Raw genomic sequence first — 20558 nt, 5'->3', positions numbered from 1 at the left:
CGGTTCAAACCAGTCCGACTGGAGGAACTGCAGCACCACATTAAGATCCCAATGTGCCGTGGGAGGCACAAAGGGAGGTTGGATGTGCAGAACACCTTTCAAGAAAGTCTGGCTTCAGGGAGAGAAGCCAATTGTTTCTGAAAGAAAATGGACAAGGCCGAAATCTGGACTTTTATGGAGCCCAGACGCATGCCGACATCCACGCTTGCCTGCAGAAAAAGCAGGAAACGTCCTAGATGAAATTCCACCGCAGAATAATTTCTGCTCTCACACCAAGAGACGTATTTCTTCCAAATACGATGGTAATACTTAGACGTTACCCCCATCCTGGCTTGGATAATAGGGGGTCATTCCGAGTTGATCGCAGCTGTGCTAAATTCAGGCACTCAGACATGCGGGGGGACGCCCAGCACAGAGCTAGTCCACACCGCATGTCAGTGCCGCCACCCCCCTCCCCCTACAGAAGTGCAAAAGCATCGCACAGCGGCAATGCTTTGCATTTCAGGAGTACCTCCCGGCCAGCGCAGCTCCTGCGGCTGGCTGGGAGAACCTCTTCACTGCCCGGATTGCAGCAGCTGCGTGTGTCGTCACGCAGCCGCCGCAAACCGCCCCCTCAACAGTCCGGCCATGCCTGCATTGGCCGGACCGCGCCCCCTAAACGGCCCCCTCCCGCCAGTGACTGCCTCTGCCTGTGAATCAGGCAGAGGCGATCGCTAGGCAACGACGGCCTTCGGCCGTCTGGCATGCACCGGCGCACTGCGGCGCAGGCGCAGTACTGACACGATCGCACCACTGCGATAAACTGCAGCGTGCAATCGGGTCGGAATGACCCCTATGGTCGGGATAACCTTTTTAGGGATCCCACTGCTGGCTAGAATTAGCCGGTCAACTTCCATGCCGTCAAACGTAGCCGCGGTAAGTCCTTATAGACAAACGGGCCCTGTTGCAGAAGATCCTCGCGAAGAGGTAGAGGCCACGGATCTTCAAGGAGCATCTCCAGAAGTTCCGCGTACCAGGCCCTTCTTGGCCAGTCTGGAGCAATGAGTATTGCTTGAACCTTTTCCCTTTTTATCTGCTTTAGAATTCTTGGGATCAGAGGAATGGGAGGAAACACGTACACCATCTGATAGACCCATGGAGTTGTCAGGGCGTCTATCGCCACCACCTGTGGGTCTCTCGACCTGGAACAATACCGCCTGAGCTTCTTGTTGAGATGAGAGGCCATCATGTTGATCTGTGGATATCTCAATCGACTTGTCAAGCACCTGAACACTTCTGGGTGAAGGCCCCACTCCCCTGGGTGCAGGTCGTATCTGCTGAGGAAGTCCACTTCCAAGTTGTCTACTCCCAGAATGAAGACCACTGACAACGCCACAGCGTTTCTTTCTGCCCAGAGGAGAATTCTTGACACCTCTGACATTGCTGCTCTGCTTTTCATTCGGTTTATGTACATTACTGCCGTCACATTGTCCGACTGGACCTGAATTGCCCGATCTTGAAGAAGATGTGATGCCTGCAGAAGGGCGTTGTTCGACTGGATTACCAATGCCTTTTCCAACGGAAGGAACACCTTTTGTGACTCTGTGTCCAGTATCATTCCCAGGAATGGGAGCCTCCTTGTTGGCTCTAGGTGAGATTTCGGAAGGTTCAGAATCCACCCGTGATCCTGGAGGAGTTTGGTTGAGAGACCAATGCTGTCTAGCAACCTCTCCCTAGATGGCGCTTTTATCAGGAGATCGTCCAGGTACGGAATTATGTTCACTCCCTGTTTGCGGAATAGAAACATCATCTCTGCCATCACCTTGGTGAACACCCTCGGGCCGTGGAAAGACCAAATGGCAGGACCTGGAACTGGTAGTGACAGTCCTGCAGTGCAAACCATGGATAAGCCTGATGAGGCGACCAGATCGGAATATGAAGGTACGCATCGTTGATATCCAGAGACACTAGGAATTGACCCTCCTCCAGACCTGAGATCACCGCACTCAGAGACTGCATCTTGAATTTGAACACTGGTAAGTACGGGTTCAAAGACTTGAGGTTCCGAATCGGTCTTACAGAACCGTCCGGCTTCGGTACTACGAACAAGTTGGAATAGTACCCCTTGCTTAGAAGATGAGGTGGAATTGGAACAATGACCTGAGTCTGTACCAGCTTTTGGATGGCATGCTGTAAAGTTATACTTGCCTCTTGTGAAACTGGCAAGCCTGATTTGAAGAATCTGTGAGGTGGGAGCTCTTGGAACTCCAGTCTGTAGCCCTGGGAAATAAGATCTTTGAACCAGGGATCCTGGCACGAATTTGACCAGATCTGACTGAAGAATTGTAGTCGGGCTCCCACCTGACAGCCTTCAAGGCACTGCGGTTCACAGTCATGCTGAAGTCTTTGAGGAAGCAGAGCCTGAGCTCTGTTCCTGAGGACCTGCAGTTGCTGGTTTGCGTGGTTTACCTCTTGCGCCACTGGAGGACGTAGAAGCACCTCTGGATTTGCCCTTGAACTTGGCCCTTCCAAAAGGACTGCAACTTAGAAGCTGAATAAGTCTTCTTGGTCGGGGGGCTGCGGAAGGAAGATACGTAGACTTACCCGCAGTTGCTGTGGGGATCTATTTGTCTAGTTCATTTTCAAACAAGGCCTCTCCTGTGAATGGTAGGCCTTCCACACCTTTCCTGGAGCCTGCGTCAGTAGTCCACAGGCGTAGCCACAAGCCCCTATTTCCTTTATGGCTTCCACCATAAAGTTCGCAGAGTCCTGTATATGCTGCAAGAGTAAGACAACATCCCCCCCTAGATAAGGAATCTAACCCCTCAATTAGGTTACCTGACCATTTCGCAATGGTTTAAGTGATGCACGCACATGCAATAGTGAGTCTTTGGGCCACCCCAGCAGCTGTGCACAATGATTTGAGTGTAGTCTCAATTTTACGATTAGCCGTGTCTTTTAGGGAATAGACAATACAATTTTACGTGACAGCCTAGAGACTGATGCGTCCACTATTGGTGGATTTTCCCATTTTTTCCTATCCTCCAGAGGAAAAGGAAAAGATGAGAGCAACCTTTTAGGGATCTGAAACTTCTTATCAGGATATTCAATTCCTTTGACACAGGAAAAGTAACTGAAGACTTCTTCTTTACATTAAAATAAGATTCCTCACTCTCCTCTGACACCTTATCAGGATAATGCAGGACATTTCAGATAGCCTCTACATGAGCCTCTATTCCCTGTGACATAGCCGCCCCCCCTCCCCCACCTCCAAGTCTACCCCACCCTCCACAAAGTTTGACCCATCAGCGTCTGAGTCAGGTTGCAGGATATGGGACAGAGCTCACTTTTGCGGACAAATGGGAGGGGACTGAGACGCTTTTTTGGGGACTGAGTCTCTGTTCATAAACTGATCTACAGTTTGTTTTAAGTATTACGTCTCTCTCATTGCGGGACAATTTTGTAGAAAGAGTGGAAATCATTCCTTTGAGAGAATTAACCCACTCCGGTTTAGCCCCGCTAGCTTGTGAACCCTGAGTACCCAGTAGTGAGCCCCTGGTGAAGAGGAACACATCGCTGTACAAGAAACACACTCTTTGCCTGACATAATGTAAATGTGACAGCACATACACACAGGAAAAGGTTAAGCACAATTAAACCATAAAGAGCCCTTCAGGTAGACACAGAGTTGTTTGGAGCCAGCCCTCACCGCGCCCTTATCGCTAATGTCAAGCTTAGCCTAATCGCAGACTAAGTACCCTGATAGGGGACTTAGTACACTAATAGTCGCTCCCCCCCTGCTATGACCCCCTGAGACCGCTGAGGTAATCTGAAGTCACACCGGAGGAGCTGCGCGTCCCTGTCCTGTCAGCGTCTGCATCCACTGCAGAGGGAAAATGGTGCTGGTGAGCTGCTGGATCCTCTCATAGTGAAGCCCCGCCCCTTCAATGGTGCACGCTCTTCCCGCTTTTTTTTAAACTGGTGCTTAAGATGGAGAGAAACCATTTTAAGGCTGTGTTGCCAGTCTGGGTACTGTGTACAGTGTACGGAGACGCAGTTGTGTACTGTGTCTGGAGATGCATTCTGCCCCGTTTAGAAGCCGTGCGTCTCCGTACCCTCGTGCCACCATACTCACCACTCTTCTTTCTTCTGGCTCTGTTAGGGGTGGCGGCGTGCTGCGGGAATGTATGCTCGCCGTGGTGGGGCTTGCGAATAGTTCCCTCAGAAGCTCAGTGTCCTGTCAGCGGGGAACGGGACCATTAACCCTTCAAGAGATTGGCCCGTCATCCCCCCTAAGTCCCATGAAGCAGGTAGGCTGGTGCCAATCAGCCCTGCCTGAAAACAACAAACAGAAAATAAATGCAGAAAACTATTCAGGAGCATCCTTCAGTGTGACCGGCTCCTCCGGGCACATTTTCTAAACTGAGTCTAGAAGGAGGGGCATAGAGGGAGGAGCCAGCCCACTCTATCAAATTCTTAACGTGCCCATGGCTCCGAGTGGACCCGTCTATTCCCCATGGTACTAAGTGGACCCCAGTATCCTCTAGGACGTAAGATATATATATATATATATATATAGAGAGAGAGAGAGAGAGAGAGAGAGAGTTGCCACAATATATCTCTAATCTGGGACACAAATTCTGTAGCTGGCTAAATTTAAGTCTGCATTCCACCCGGTTTTCATCAGCCATATAACCATACTTGCCTACTCTCCCGAAATGGCCGGTTGGCTCCCGAAAATCGGGTGACCCTCCCGGCCCCACGGAAGAGCAGACAAGTCTCCCTGTTTTTCAGTTTCCCCCTGCCCGGCCGCCCACTTTGAGAGTAAAGTGGGCGGTCCGGACAGTACATGACACGATTCTTGTTGAATCGCGTCATCATAGTCACGCCCCCTGCTGTAAAATGCCGGTTATAGCGGCATTGCAGAGCGGGGGGCGTGATTTAGACAATGTGACACTATAACCCCGCCCTCGTTCCACCTCTGCCCTCCTCCACCACGCCCCGTTCCGCCTCCTCCACGCATCATTGTCCAGCCCAGCCCCTCCACTGAGCCGTGCTGGCAGCTCTCTCCCGGAGAGAGCTGCCAGAAAGTAGGAAGGTATGCATATAACCTGTGCAAATCATAGGTGTCCTGGATTAAAGGTGGCAACCCTCTCTCTCCCGCTCTCTCTCTCTGAGATATATATAAATATATATATATATATATATACACTCTACATACATATACTGTACAGTATATATATATATATATATATATATTTGTCCCCAAATCGCAGCTATCAATGTGACTTCCCGTAGGTTGCTAAGCAACACCATGCAAACACATGTTCACACATTTAGGAGCAGGCCATGTTATATACTTTTCATTCTGCTGTAAAAGTATACTTGTGCCTGACATGCTAGTGGAACGATGCATACCGATATCAGGCACACAATATTTAGGTTATAAGTAACAGTATGTACATGGGTCATGGGAATAACATTTACACAGTGACTGAAGAAATCTGCCTCCTTAGATATAAGTGAACAAAGTAGTGACAAATTAGAAATGGCAGTACAGCAACACAAAGTACTGTACCTGTTCATTTACAATTTACAACTCCTTTACAAACTGACAAAATATAACAAATTTTGGCAAATATAGTAACACAATTGTATGTAAAGGGATTGAACTATCCTTACATAACTAATGTTGTTGATGATGACACCTTCTCTGGCCAGGAACCATTGCTGCTTTACTATTTTCCACCCAGTAGCATTACATCATACAATCAGCCAGAGGGATACATCCCAAACTCTTTAAAGGTGACAACAACCACTACACAGAAAACCTATGTATACTAGTCACAGCTTAGTGCTGTCAACATACGGTACCTGCCGATCCTGTCACTTGGCCCAAACACTGAGGTCTGTTTTAAATTTAGCCTCACGCGTAGGTGGGTGAATTGGATCAGGCAGATCACATGTGGGCCTGTTAAGGGGGGTACTCACGGGAGAGGTGTGTGCTGAGCGATCTTAACACAGACCGCTAAGCACACATCTCTCACCCCGCTCAGCACAGCGCGATGTGCTGAGCGAGGGGGAAAGCCGACGGGGGGGCGCTCACTTCACACAACGGTGAAGTGAGTGACTCGCTAGATTGAGCCTGCATGCAGGCTCAATCTAGCATCGGCGATAGCGATGTGCGGGGCCGCGCATCGCTATCGCTGGAGGGCATACACACGGCAGATCCGTGCTTAAAATCTAAGCAATCTAGCAAGATTGCTTAGATTTTAAGCACGGATCTCTCCGTGTGTACCCCCCTTTAGTGTGTATGATGGTATGCCCTTTAACACTGTTGGGGTACACACGGAGAGATCCGTGCTTAAAATCTAAGCAATCTTGCTAGATTGCTTAGATTTTAAGCACGGATCTGCCGTGTGTATGCCCTCCAGCGATAGCGATGCGCGGCCCCGCGCATCGCTATCGCCGATGCTAGATTGAGCCTGCATGCAGGCTCAATCTAGCGGGTCGCTCACTTCACCGTTGTGTGAAGTGAGCGGCCCCCCCGTCGGCTTTTCCCCTCGCTCAGCACATCGCGCTGTGCTGAGCGGGGAGAGAGATGTGTGCTTAGCGGTCTGTGTTAAGATCGCTCAGCACACATCTCTCCCGTGAGTACCCCCCTGTAGTTGAAAATACAATCCTAGTGATTGGCAGAATACACACTCACTTTCTAACAAACGTTGATTTTGCTTAGCACCAATTTCAGCATTGCCTTCAGCACTGATGAGAACTAAAGCTTTGTACTCTATAATGGACTTCTATGGAAGCTCTCAAGAGGACACGCTTTGAATGTTCTGTTAAGACATGTTACAAGTATTTATTTAAAGAAAAAATACACTATTAGGTTTGCTATGAATGCTTTGTTTTCAACACCCATGTGTATAGTGCCCAAGGCTTACACCGCAACCCAGAATATCAGTTCTGAAATCATTAGTTGTACCTAGCTATGTCGTTTAGTAGAGGGATTATCCTGTTACTGCAAACCCACAAATGGAGTGAATCCTCCATATATGCCATAGATGTCAACTTATTCCTATGTTTTTTGCTGCTATACATATAATTTTAATATATGTCTAAACTTTTTTAACTGATTTTATATGACATGTATAGTGGCAAAAAACGTGCATTAAAAAGCATGAAACAATGGCATGAAATAGTCACCCCTTAGTATATGAGGAATCCACGTCAATATTATAATGTAAGTTGTCTGGTGTGTCCTGATCCTTGAATACGACCTTAAATGTGAGTCCAATCACGAGTTTTGGATGATGGGTCCTGACTGTGTATTGCAGTTCCAGCTTAAGTAGTGGGCTTCTTAAAATGGAACTACAATATACAGTCAGGACCCATCATGCCATTGTTTCATGCTTTTTAATTCACTTTTTTGCTGCTGTACATATCATTGTAATATATGTCTAAACTTTTTTAACTGATTTTATATGACAACAGTCATTCTGTTGTTAATAAATTACGGGATTGACTATCCTTGTGTTTCACACAGCAGCTTTGTGAATAGAGGCCATTCTAGCGCCGGTCCTTGAAATATCAGTTTATTTCTTTCTTTTGTCTACATGAGGCACGTGCCTATGGGTGGCACAGCAGTCCCCCCCCCCCCCCACCTCAAACCAGATGAGCAGCACAGCAGTTCTTCCCCCTGCGCGTGGCGTTTCTAAGTATGGCGGGGCTAGCAGGGCGGGTAGTCACCCCGCCAGCGATATTTCCACTGCCCGCATCCCCCCCGCCAGCCTCCCGCTGCTCGTATCCCTCCCCCCGTCCACCTGCTTCTCGCTGGCCGCAACCCCCTGCAGCTACTCACTTGTTGTAGGAAGAGCCGGGAGCCGAGGGACAGGAGCCGGGCCGGATGGTGGTGAGTGACACACACACACACACACACACACACACACACACACACACACACACACACCTACACTCTTTCTCACCTGGTGCAATGTGTATAAGGGGCTCTACCTGGCGTAGTGTGTATAAGGTGCTCTACCTGCTGTAATGTGTATAAGAGGCTCTACATAACGCAGTGTGGGGTGCCTCGGGACACTTGCAGGGTGCCCTGGGTTGATGACAGAGGACCTTTGGGGCATACTGTCCCTGTTTTCAGTGGGGAAGGGGGGGGCACCAAAGAAAATGTTTGCCCTGGGCTACAAGATCTACAACCGGCCCTGCCCCTTCCCCATCAGTGAAGAGGCACAGCACCCTCCCCCCCCCTCCACCATATCAGTGGAGCAGCATGGCATTTCCTCCCCAATATTAGAGGAGTGGCAAGACAGTTCCCCCCACCCACATCAGAACAGCGGAACAGCAGTCCCCGCCCCCCACTGCAGCAGCAGATGGAGGGCGGACGGACAGGCGGGTCGGGAGGAATGATGGGGGGGGGGGTTGGATGTTTGATATCATTGTGCTTGGGGGGGGGGGGCAATATCATTGTGCCTAGAGGCGGCCTAACCCCAATTCCGGCTCTGGATGCTGGTCAGATCAATACTGCAGCTGGAGGCGTATGCTGTAATAGATAACTCCTGTTGCATCACGATACATTGCCATCGCTGTTGCTTCTGTGCATGTGCAGTACGAGTCCTGCGTGAACTCCTGCAGTTACACCTCAGCGTTTGAGGAGCGGCGACCAGGACTGTAGGCGTGCAGAGTCCAGGCAGAGGGATTCCCACAGCCTGTCTGAGTAAGCTTTGGCCTACACAATGGCCAAGTGCTTGCAACCATTGCTACCAATGGTCACAATGGTGATCCGATACTGCATCTTCGAACAGAGTATTCGGATAGCAGATGCTGGTAGGAAGTGTCTTTTTCCTACAGACACCTCCTGCAGAATTAGAATATTAGTTGCACGGTATTGCACAGCCCCAAAAGCATCTCAGGGCTGCGATCGCCTCTGCCTGATTGACAGGCAGAGGTGGTCGCGAGGCGGGAATGGACATGCCAACGGCGTTAAAACGCCGTTGGCGGGGCGTGGTCCGGACAACGCAGGCGTGTCCGGACCATTGCGGGGCCGGGCCACAGCATGATGTCAAACGCAGCCGCTGCAACCCTGTACACAGCGGGTAGTCGCCTGCCAGCGCAGCTAGGTTGCGCAGGTAGGGAGCTACTCGCCAGGTGCAAAAGCATCGCCGCTGTGCGATGCTTTTGCACCCATGCAGGGGGGCAGAGCCACACATGCGGGGCGGACTAGCCCTGTGCTGGGCAACCCCAGCATGTCTGAGAAACTGATCTAAATTTAGCACATCTACGATCAGATCTGAATTACCCCCTAAGTCTGTACCAAGTGCATTAGCACGGGTCATCTGTACCTGGAACATGCGCAGAACAGGTCCTGAACAGAGAAAGCAGAAAGAGAGATGCCTCTGCCCTGCTTTTCTCCACTGCCAGGAGGCATACCGCCAGCCAGAGATATTTTGGTTTTGAGAGAAGGAGCACTTCTCTTAGCTATATAAACAGCATTTGTGTGCAGCCCCCATTGAAACCTATGGGGGCTGCACACAAAAAAAAAAAAAAAAAGGCAGAGAAATCGGTAATTTCTCTGCACTTTTCTCTATTATAAATATAGGGAAACAATACAGTCGAGTCACATTACCACCAGCTAATAGCCAGAATAACCACCATGTGCAGTACGGACAGCAACTAAACGGGCCGAACTGTCGTGTGAGACACACGTCTGGTAGCCCCAAGTTCATTTTTAGAGTGACTTGCTCCACTGTAGTGTGTCGGTCGGACCTCACCCACCTACGTAGTCGACATGCACCTCTCACATCAATGGAATGTGGTGCTCCGCAGTTTCCACGTCAGTTATTGGCAATGGCGCCATTTGTCCAGTCACGATACACCTTCACCACAGCAGCATGCGAATAGTTCTCAAACTGCGCTGTTTCATGTATACTGCCACCCTTGGCCCGAAAGCCGATACTCATCCCTTTATTTGCAACTCATATAAATCGCCCCTTTTACCCATGACAGCAAGGAGTGAAATGTGTGCAGACTGCCTATCACACACCTTATATACCAACCAAGCCAGCGCAAGATACGTGGAGTAGTACATAGGCTACGCGGTGCCAACGTGAAATGTAAGAGGTAGTCATAGTAATATGACTCGACCGTGTATTTCTCTATAATTTCGTTTTCTCCTGCTAAAATGCTAATAAAAAGCCTTTCTTAAGTTGACCCTTAAGTCACTGTAGCGTTCTATGAAAAACCCAAAGGTAACAGTATTAGGTTCAATAGAAAGAAGCCGTTCTGTTACATATCACATTAGGGGGCATATATATCAGCTTTTAGACACAATAATTATATTTCATACTGCCATTATACGCGTATTCGATTAATTAAAAACCACATGCAGGAATAGGGGCTCCGAAAGGAGCCTGTCCCTGTGATGTGTGAGAAGTGATCACTAATGTGATCATTCCACTTCATATCGGGACCCGCAGGGCCACAGCGCATACCCGGGTTGCTGACCATATGTTCTGCGCCCACTGCTGGAACCCTCTCCCAGTAATTTCTGCAGAATGCAGTCCATAGGCTACAGCAGCTAACCCCATCACGAACCTATGAGGGCTGCTGTCGAAAGTGGAGGAACTGCAGCAGATATAGAAGATACATTATGGTTAGCCTTAATATTTGAGGGGGGATATGCCGCAAATATTGAATGATAAATAGGCCATTATATGTTTAATCTGATACAAATGTTCAACTGATTTTGATTTTATACCTCGATTGTCTATTTACCATTTTTAACCTGCAAGTTTATTATATCAAATGCATATACCGGTATAGCGGGTGGATTCAGGCAACCACTGGAGACAGAAGTACTGCAAAACAAATAGGCTTGTATCCAAGCAGAATTAACCAGCCAGTACAATAACTTCTTACACAGTAGTACAAACAGCAAACTCAGGAACATAGCAACGTAGCTTCACGAGAACACAGCAGTATGGTAAGTCAGGGTATGCAACATTCAGTACAGAGGGTTGCTAAAGGTGCACACTATCCTATCTCTCCCAATGAATGACCAACACATGCAGGTTTATATACTGTACCTTAGCTTCTCTTGACTGATGAAAGGGTGTCATTTCCTGACCAACAAAAAGTGAGCCCTTTTTTAAATGTGAGAGATTTCCACTCTGCCATATATCTATTAAAGGTTGATTTTGAATTGCCCTTTGCGAATTCCTGACTCCCCAGCCATGTTCGGGATAAAAAGTCCACATTTACATGCAGGTGTCCCAGGCGGTGATGCCTCTCATTGATTACCTGCTCTCATTTCCTCATTGAAAGCCTATAGGGCCTTTGCTGCACCACTGCCCCTGGTGGTTAACTCAGGCCAACTAAATCAACCCCTATATTCTTAAAGGGGACCTCTACAATTGGAAGGGGAATCGATAGAAAAGTAGATAGCAATTTCACCATTGTCTCTCTGAGCAGACGGTACAAAAGTAAGCAATCTCAGTATATACTGGGCTAAAAGAATCAGGTGGTTTTCCTTTCCACCATCTTATCATGGCATAAACGGCCACCCCAGGGAACTGAATAAGCTAAAAACACAACCTGATTTGTAAAGGGTGCTGGCACCACTTAGTGTCATACCACCTTCCCCGTTGGTTTGTGCTTGTTTATGTTTAGGGGATACAAAATCTCTTTGGAACTGCACAAAACAGTGACATAATTAATTAATTCAGTTATATGGGGCAACACGACACCATCTACTGAAAGAACATTTTTAAAGCCCCTTTTTAGAGCAGAGTCATCCCATTGGATATTTCTTTAATTAATCAGCCTGAGGTGCAAGGGGAAGTGTTAACACCTCTTCTTTGATCACTTATCTGCACCTCAGTCAACACTATCAACACTATCATCACTACTCCAGCTTTCGCAGGTAATAGTCTGACCATGGACACCCACATGGCTTTTAGACACATTAGAATTCCTAAGCATCTCGCCATCAATAGATCCATTATCATGGTTAGACAGATCAGCATTAGAAGGCACAGTAACATTGCTAGGGATATCCACATTAACACAGTATCATGGTTAGGAAAATAAGTATTCATGGGCACCTTATAATGGTGAGATAAATCATTATTCATAGGCTCATTAGCATGGACAGGAACATCATCATTTATATGCACAACACAAGCAGTAGGGTTACATGGAGCCAGCTTTTGTCCAACCAGAATGTCATGAGGAAGCCAGTCTATGTGACCCCTCCTCTCTTGTCTCTTGGGTTTAGGGGACTTTACCTGATACAGAAACACATCCGGGGAGAAGACAAATGGCTCTCAAAGGGAAACTTCAGACACCTGGCAAGGCACCTGTTCCTCAAGCAAGACAAGAGCTTAAAAGTAAGACCAGTCACAACCTATTAACGCTGGACTGGTATCCATAGACACAGACCCACGCATAATTTGGCAGTCTTTACCCTGATTGTCAAAGGTACTGTACCACAGTGACAGGATAGGCCCGAACATTCCCATGCACAATGTATACCAGTTCATGGGGTAAAACCCACTCTGCGGAAAACAAGTTCCTCTGTATCAGGGCAGTAGCAAAGCCAGAGTGCACCAAATCTTTGACTAGTTTGTTTCCCACTTGTACACATGCCTGTATCAGAGGTGGGACTAGTCAAGTTTAAGTGGTCGTAAAGTGCCCTTTCATCTGCACAACCTTGCAATACTGATAAACATACCTCAGGTGGATGTATCAAGAAACTATCATACACCGGATCACTGACTTCTGGGAAGAGCGTGGCCATCACATTTCCCTGTAGAATAACTTCCAGAATGAAAAGCCTCTTGACATAAAGAGAAATGCGGAGCCACGGATCTGGATTTTCACTGGGATGCCTTCTGGTGAGGGAACTTGAGTCTGTCCAAATCTAGGCCTGGTGACAACTAGTGCACAAGGGGAGTTTTACTGCGGAGACCGTTAGGGAGACTCTGGGCTGGTTAAGCAAGAGAAGTCCTCCATGCTTTCACTTGTCAGCAAAGCATTTTCCACTAGGCGGACAACAGACTCTAAATTCTCAGCTTGATGCACTCGGATCCACCATGCAATATTGGCAGGAAGCAATCCAGTGAACTGGTCCAAAAACACTAGCCCTAAGAACTGGGCAGAGGTTTGCTGTTCAAGTTGCAGCTGCTTAACTGTGAGGTTGGACTCAAGGTCTGACAGCATGGTTGTATAGTATAGACAGACCTAAACATCCGACAGTAAGCCTCCGGATAGAGAGCAAAGCAGTCTGAGATGGCAGCCTTCACTTGTAAATAAACCTTTGCATCCTCCTTGGAGAGGGCCACATATTCCTCCTGGGAATCTTTGATCCAGGTTTGAACATTTGAACAGTAGCACCCCGGCACGTGCATACCTGTATTTTGGGAAGTATTGAAGCTGTTGCCACTACTTCAGTAGCAATTCTCCCCTGATCAATTTTCTTACAGAGGGCAAATCTATCTTCCTGAAAAAAACTGTTGTTATTTCTGCAAAAAGTCCAAAAATTGTTGCATGATAGCTTCTGTGGCAGTTTGTTTAGGACCATTGGAACAGGAACCACCTGATCCCACTTCGAACACCAATTTGTAGCAGTAGATTCAGGCAACCACTGGAGACTTGAATACTTTAAAACAAATAGGCTTTTATTCCATCAGAAAGGTACAGTACAGCCACTGTAGTATCTTCTTATACAAGAGTATAAACAGAAAACTCAGGAACACAATAATATAGCTTCAAAAGAACACAGAAATATGGGAAGTCAGGTTATGCAGCATCCAGTACTTAGAGGGTTGATAAAAGTGCACAACCTCCTATCTCTCCCCATGACTGACCCACACAAGCAGGTTTATATACCTTATCCCATCTTTATTGTTGAAAGGGTGTGGTTTCCTGAACCACGGTAGGTTAACCCTTTCTTTAAATGTGAGATATTTCCACCCTGCCAAAGCAGGCTTTAGCGATTGTTTACAAAAGAGTACTTGATGCAATTTGCAAACCAGTTTATGCACTGATGATCCTGGATAATTTACACAGTGCTCTTTAACATTCACACCATCACCCAGTGCTGGGGCGCGGAGAAGCGGAAAAATCTGAAGAGATCACTAGCAAAACAGTAAATGTTACATCACAGTCCAACCTTCTATAAGCGTAGATTATTCATAAGGGTGAGGGTACACAGGGGTTGCTCTATTACATATATGCCAATTTTATTTACCGTATGCATGAGCAAGAGTTTGATTACATTGCTTGGAGTGGGCCTGGAAGCGTAACAGTAAGGCACTAAACAGTTTCACTTAACAGTCTCCGTTAAAAGTACAGGACAAGAGGAAAAGGTTGATAGCACTGAATGAGTGCAAAATTCAAGACCCAAAAGGTCATACCACCATTCCATACCTCCCAACTTTTGATAGGAACATTGAGCAAGCGACAACTACAGCGTCCACTACCAGTTTCTGTCACCCAGTGCGGTCTGTACCACACGCATCCCCCTAGTGATAAATTCCATTTTACGTCAAAAAGCTGAGACTGTAGTGATTTAAAATATCTGCACATGCTAATTCCAAACATAATTAGAGGTGCTATCATGCTGAGACTTTTAGCTCCATACAGTAGAAAACAATTGCAGATGCACACTCTAGAATACTAAGCACTGCTAATTTTGCAGAAAAATTCTAATAAACTCTGTAATGTAACACAGAGCAAAATGGAGGCTCTAAGGCTAATTTTTAACCAAAAAATAATTTTTGCCCAACGACCAGGTGAAATAATCTGATGGGTCCCTAACACTAAGGTTTAATTCCAGGGCACAAGACCCCCACTTCCCCCAAGTCAACATAGTGGTACATGGGTGAAGGGTAATAATTAGTATTAATTAGTATTAGTATTTAGGTAGTCAAATAATTAGGTGCTAAAAAAAAGTGTTGAATTAAGTATTGCAATGTGATGCCCTAAAGCAGCTAGACCACACAAATCCAGTGGGCCCCACATCTCGAACTCATACCCGAATCTGAAAGATTGGATACATTTATTTAGGACTTACCATCATAGTGCCTTTCCCAATATGCAGTCTGTAAATGTTAGAGATCAATGCTGATTAAAAACGCCCTTGGGTATGTGGGTGGGGTGCTAATCCAAGTTGAAGGAGTCTACGCCTTCAAGTGTACACATGCACAATATAGATACATATACTGTAGCACTTTGTTAGCACCTAATTATTTTACTACCTCTGTAAAACTTTTTAACATACTACTATCTCTCACCCATGTAACACTATGACACCTTTAATGCTTCTTACTTATTAATACTTATTAACACTTTAATCTCTCGCTAGTGTGGTGCCTTGGGGCGGTTGCCCTGTGCTGACTTGGGGGGTTTTATGCCCTGGACTTGAACCTTAGTGTTAGAGACCCACCAGATGAGGTCACCTGGACCTTGGTTGGTAGACCCATATTTTTGGGCAAAAATTATGCTAAGAACATCCATTTTGCCCTTTGTCAGATTACAGTTTATTACAATTACAGTGCTTAGTATTATAGAGTGTGCATCTGCAATTGTTTTTATCATATAGTCAATCAATAAGTCAATAGTAGAGATATGTCACTCTTTAATATTCCCAATGATCAGGGGGAAGTGGTAATTTTAGTGGCTCGGAATTTACTGGTCCTATTCCTGTATATGATTCAACTAATAAAACCATTGGAGCTAACCTACCACACGCACAGCAGTTGAGGTGCAGAATCAACAATAACCGATTTGTGCAAGTACGCCTAAATAAGATAAGTCACACAGAAAGTTCACTGCAAAGTACAAAATAGCTGCACACAGTTTTGTAGAACAATACAATAATGAGATCTCACTTGCATAATGATCATAATGAAACAATATTAAGGAAGTATGTAAGAGAAAAGCGGAAAAGTTAAATTCATTGGCTGGTTTTACAGAGGTGGAAGTTTGGACTTGATATGTTGTTTACTGTTTTGCACAAGTGCACCTCTTTAAATGTTTCTGCCTCTCCACACACCTACAGTATGTGTTCTTCAAGGTTGTGGATGTGACTTGGAGATTAGGTTATCAGATGGGCAGTCTATAAAGGCACATAGTGTGAAACCAATGTGTTCTGCAGTGTGCACAGAGTATGCTTCATGCATGAGGCTCACTGTATTTCTGCAAAGGAACGTTAAAAACATGTCACTTCAATTGTGATAAAATACTTGATTTATTTTAATGGTTTGAAACTCAATTAAATTTGGCTGGCATGCGGGCATCAAATCATTTGTGGTACACTCTGGATTTTCTGCACTAGTTAAGCTGTCACTGCTACCCTGCCCTCAAACAGCAATACTTCAATTTGATTTTGTGACTCAAAGAATAATTTACAGCTAGAAGACATTAAAATAAACTATAAATGTCGTCTGTTCTAATTTTCAAGGTTACATCAAATACATTTCTTTATTTTTTTTTTAAATACTGACTATTGCTACTTTGAGCTCACCATTTGTATGTAAAACCACTGACAAATCTATGCAACATTGCCAAATTAGGCTCAAATGAACTCAAAAATATTTGAACTAGCCTGAGCATGGTCAAACCTGTTCGTTACGCTTGACTTTAGTCCAAAATTTTTGGTCTATCTAAAGTTGAAGAATTTATTGTCAATTTCGAAGTTTAGAGAATCATCAACGTATCCAGTTCGAGATTCAATTTGAAAAAATGTGGGCATCTCTACCTGTATGTCTGTTCTGTCAGTGAAACAACTCCCTTACCCTACTGAGGAGGAGTGAGGCATGTATAAATATTACAGTTATTGTGACTAGGTATTACTCAACGCAGTAATCCTATCATTTGATATCTGTTCTTTAACATTAAATAGTGTGCATAAGAATATGTTATGTTTTCTATGTATTTTTTTATGTGATATTCGACTAAAACTTTTCATGACCTGATGATATTTTAGAAATTAAGCTGTCTCCAGTCCCAATTTTACAGTGGGGATATTAATACAAGATTATGATGTTATATCACTGCCTAAAGGTTCCCTTATTACTTTGTTTTTCCCACCTGTTTGTTATTTGAATGGTTCTACTAGATATCGCTGTGTGACCAAGGGATGAGAGAGAGACAGAGAGTGAGAGAGCAACAGCGAGAGAGAGTGATAGAGAGGGAGGGAGAGAGAGAATGAGAGAGACAAGACTGTAGTGGTGACAGTAAAATCTACAAGATATGCAGAATGTTGCTAATCATTTAGTTTGCATATCTGAAACTCCAGCAGAATCAAAATCAATGTTTTGTTGTAACTAAAAATCAATTAACAGCTTTAAATAACTGGTTGGACTTGATCTACCCCCTCATGAGTACCCTGAATAATATTACAAGGCAATCTACTCTCACTAGAATTTGAATCTGATTTTTTTGGACTTGCACAATGATGTTACATGGTTTCTTTATACAGGCAGAGAGAAAGATAGAGCAGAGCTGGACAAATCCCAGGAGCCTTGTAGCTAATACGCCTGAAAAATGACTGCTCCTGCCTACATTTTCTGAGTAATTTCTATTGATGTGAACAGATGCATATCTTGCCTTCAGTAGATCTAACAAAGATCCTGTGGCTTCCATGATTTGAATGACTGGCTCTTAAATTTTTCATTATTTTGTTGATCCCATATCTATGGTATGTATTGGAGGTTGCTAACTAAGCATATGCTTCTGGGATATTATAAGATATGCCCTAGTCTTACAACCCATGCTTTACTTATTTATGTAAAAGAAATACAGGCAACATATCTTCTTATCGGCTCTGTAAATAGTTTTGAGAGAAGTTTAATCCTTGGTTGCTGCGGATAGGGAGGTTCAGCTGTGAATAACAATACATGATGACTTCATTGGTAAGCGTGCTTGCTGCAGATTCTAGGGCAGCCAACATGTTTACAAGCGCAGTGCTGTATACCTATGGCGAATTCAAAACCCGAAGCATTCATCAATTAATAAGCACTGACAGTTGGTTTAGGTTGGTGCCAACAGCAAAGAGATTGCATTGCCTGTCTACATTGCAACACTAGTGTTTCATTTGGAGAAACAGCATAGTGACTGCAGGTACTTCCCATTTATCCAGCATACTGTATGCCTGGACTGGTTGCACGTTCAGCATTGAATTCAGCATTTGGGGCAATACCATAAACTGGTAATCCTCAGCATCTTGATACTCTTAGCATACCAGCTATAATAAATAATACTTATACCATATACACTGCATAAAAAAAAAGCAATGTATTTTTAAATGAGTGAACTGTAGAACATACAACACTAACTGGAATATTCATTCAAATGACACATGTGCACTGATATTACTAATGATCTGTAAAGCTGGGTACACACTTGAGCAAAGGGCATTCGTTCTGATGCCACTAGCGACCGCAGGCATCCACATATTGGGCATACACACTGCCCGATATGCGCCGATGTGAGTGATATGGCAGTCCGATCCGCTGGATGGGACGACATATCGTTCAGTGTGTACTCATCTTAAATCTAAGGAGAGTTAAACCACGGCATTCAGCGTGATACAGTAATGTCCACTCTGCCCTAGTGGCACAAGCAATTTGTCACATTGATGTTTGCTACATTATTTAACTTAAACAAAGTCTGTGTTTAATGTATTTAACTTTGCTTTAGTTGTGTAAATGTCTATTAGGTCAACAGACATTCCTGACACACAGCAGAAATGTTTTTCCCCATTAAATCAGTCTTGTAAACTGTTTTCCTTTCTGGATCTAAATTTAGAAATACAGCAAGTCTGTACTTTCCTATTTTATAAACTATGGCTTCATAACAAATGTTTTACATATAGAAAGAATTCTGCAATGGAGTCACAGCATCAAAGAATTTGTTTTCAAGTGTACCTAGGGTCACGATCACAGACTGATTAGTTTTACATGACATTTCTTTTTCTATGTATGATGAGATGTCTTGTGTTTTAGGAGTCAGCAGTTTCACCTATGGCTGTTTATGAATGCAGAAAGCGCTATATTTGAAGAGTGCCAGAAATACTCAGTGTGTCTTATGAAGAAGCTGGAATCCCATACAGAAACAGGTTGGCGTCGTGCTTGTTTGCATTGTGTCTAACACATTGCTAGCTCCAGATAGTGCGGACACTTCCATGTTTACTATCATTATGGTATCATTCATAACACTACCCATATTGACAGCATTTTACACATTGTTTGAGCTTGAAAATTACATTTATGGCATAATAATAATAATAATAATAATAATAATAATAATAATAATAATAATAGAAAATGTAGATGTTACACATTAGTGTGGGGTATCAATGTTGTTACTGACACCCAGCATTGTTTATATAGGAAACTTTATTCCTCCATATCCTGTTGTTCTCCCTGGTGGGAGACTAAAATATCATTGATTACAGTTTGGAACATAAGATCTACAAGTTTATGCTCCCAGAATCATTACACACATTATAGGAAGTACTGTTCAAATATACAGTACACTGTACCTTAATACACAACTTTCCATGCTGCATAGGGATTTATAATAAAAAGAAAAACCTTAACTATTTTTGCACATTATCAAATCATCTAGTGTATGAGTGCTGCATGCTGTAGGTATAGGTGGCCCATGCATAACGCCAGATGCAGTGTAATTAATAATTCCACCTTCCCAGCAGCAGCAGACACATGCCGGTGCATACAGATGTGAGTGCGCAGTGTAACAGGTCCGGTACCTGGATGGAGCATCAGGGGAGCTCCGCGCTGCAGCCGCCTTGCCGCTGGCTGGGACATAGTCGCACCGTCGCCTCCACTCACACTTAAGGAAAGTCCCGGGGGAAGATACTGATTGCGCTGTCAGACAGCGATGACCACCGCGCTCCCTGGTGACCTGGAGGAGCCCGTCTGCTGTTCGGTAGCCCCAGCCTGAACGCTGCCTCCTACCCCGGTGCTGCTGCTGCCTTGTCGCCGTGTGACCTGCTCATCCGGCCGGGCACTGTCTCTGTCTGCAGCGGGGAGCAGTGAGCATCGGCGGAGAGAGGTGGGGGGGGGGGGGGGGGGGGGGGGGGAGAGAGTGAGAGGAGGGGGAGCAGATCGGGGAGATGAGAGGAGGGAGTCACTCACAGACAATAGGCGATAACAGGGGAGAAAGGGGCAAAGCTGAGAAATAGACATTTGTAATACAGATCTGCATTAAAATATGAGATATTGTCCAGCAATACATTGGCCAATATATCAAACAGCCACACACTGTAAGTTATTTTGATGAGAGCATACCCACTTATTAAGCATACGCTACTATATAGCATATTATTCAGTTCCTGCCAATGTTCAGTTTATATACTCACTGTATACCAATACTGTAAAACACATGCAGGAAAGTATAAGGCATTTACTTGGATTTGGCCTATTAAGCAAGTAATAGCACATTTGTAGATCAAGTGCTCACCCAGGGGGCCTATTTATCAAAACACAGTGATAAATGCCACGAGAACTATCAATCTTTATCACCGTTACAGTGATTTCGGG

The 20558-nt window shown here is 45.1% G+C and overlaps 1 protein-coding gene across 2 annotated transcripts in view; it reads right to left on the bottom strand.

The window, feature by feature from the left end:
* The window catches only part of PDE1B (phosphodiesterase 1B), a 532158-nt gene extending 512115 nt beyond the window's left edge, over window positions 1-20043 (bottom strand). For both annotated transcript variants that reach the window (XM_063952207.1, XM_063952206.1), the window contains exon 1: window positions 19766-20043. In XM_063952207.1, the coding sequence (XP_063808277.1) occupies window positions 19766-19823 (58 nt within the window). In that variant the 5' untranslated portion in view covers window positions 19824-20043. The remainder of the gene's footprint in view (window positions 1-19765) is intronic.
* Window positions 20044-20558: the final 515 nt, after the last annotated feature.

Source organism: Pseudophryne corroboree, chromosome 2, assembly GCF_028390025.1.
Source record: "Pseudophryne corroboree isolate aPseCor3 chromosome 2, aPseCor3.hap2, whole genome shotgun sequence".
Lineage (NCBI taxonomy): Eukaryota > Metazoa > Chordata > Amphibia > Anura > Myobatrachidae > Pseudophryne > Pseudophryne corroboree.
Note: the sequence above shows the minus strand (reverse complement) of the source record. Positions and strands in the feature narration are given on the sequence as shown.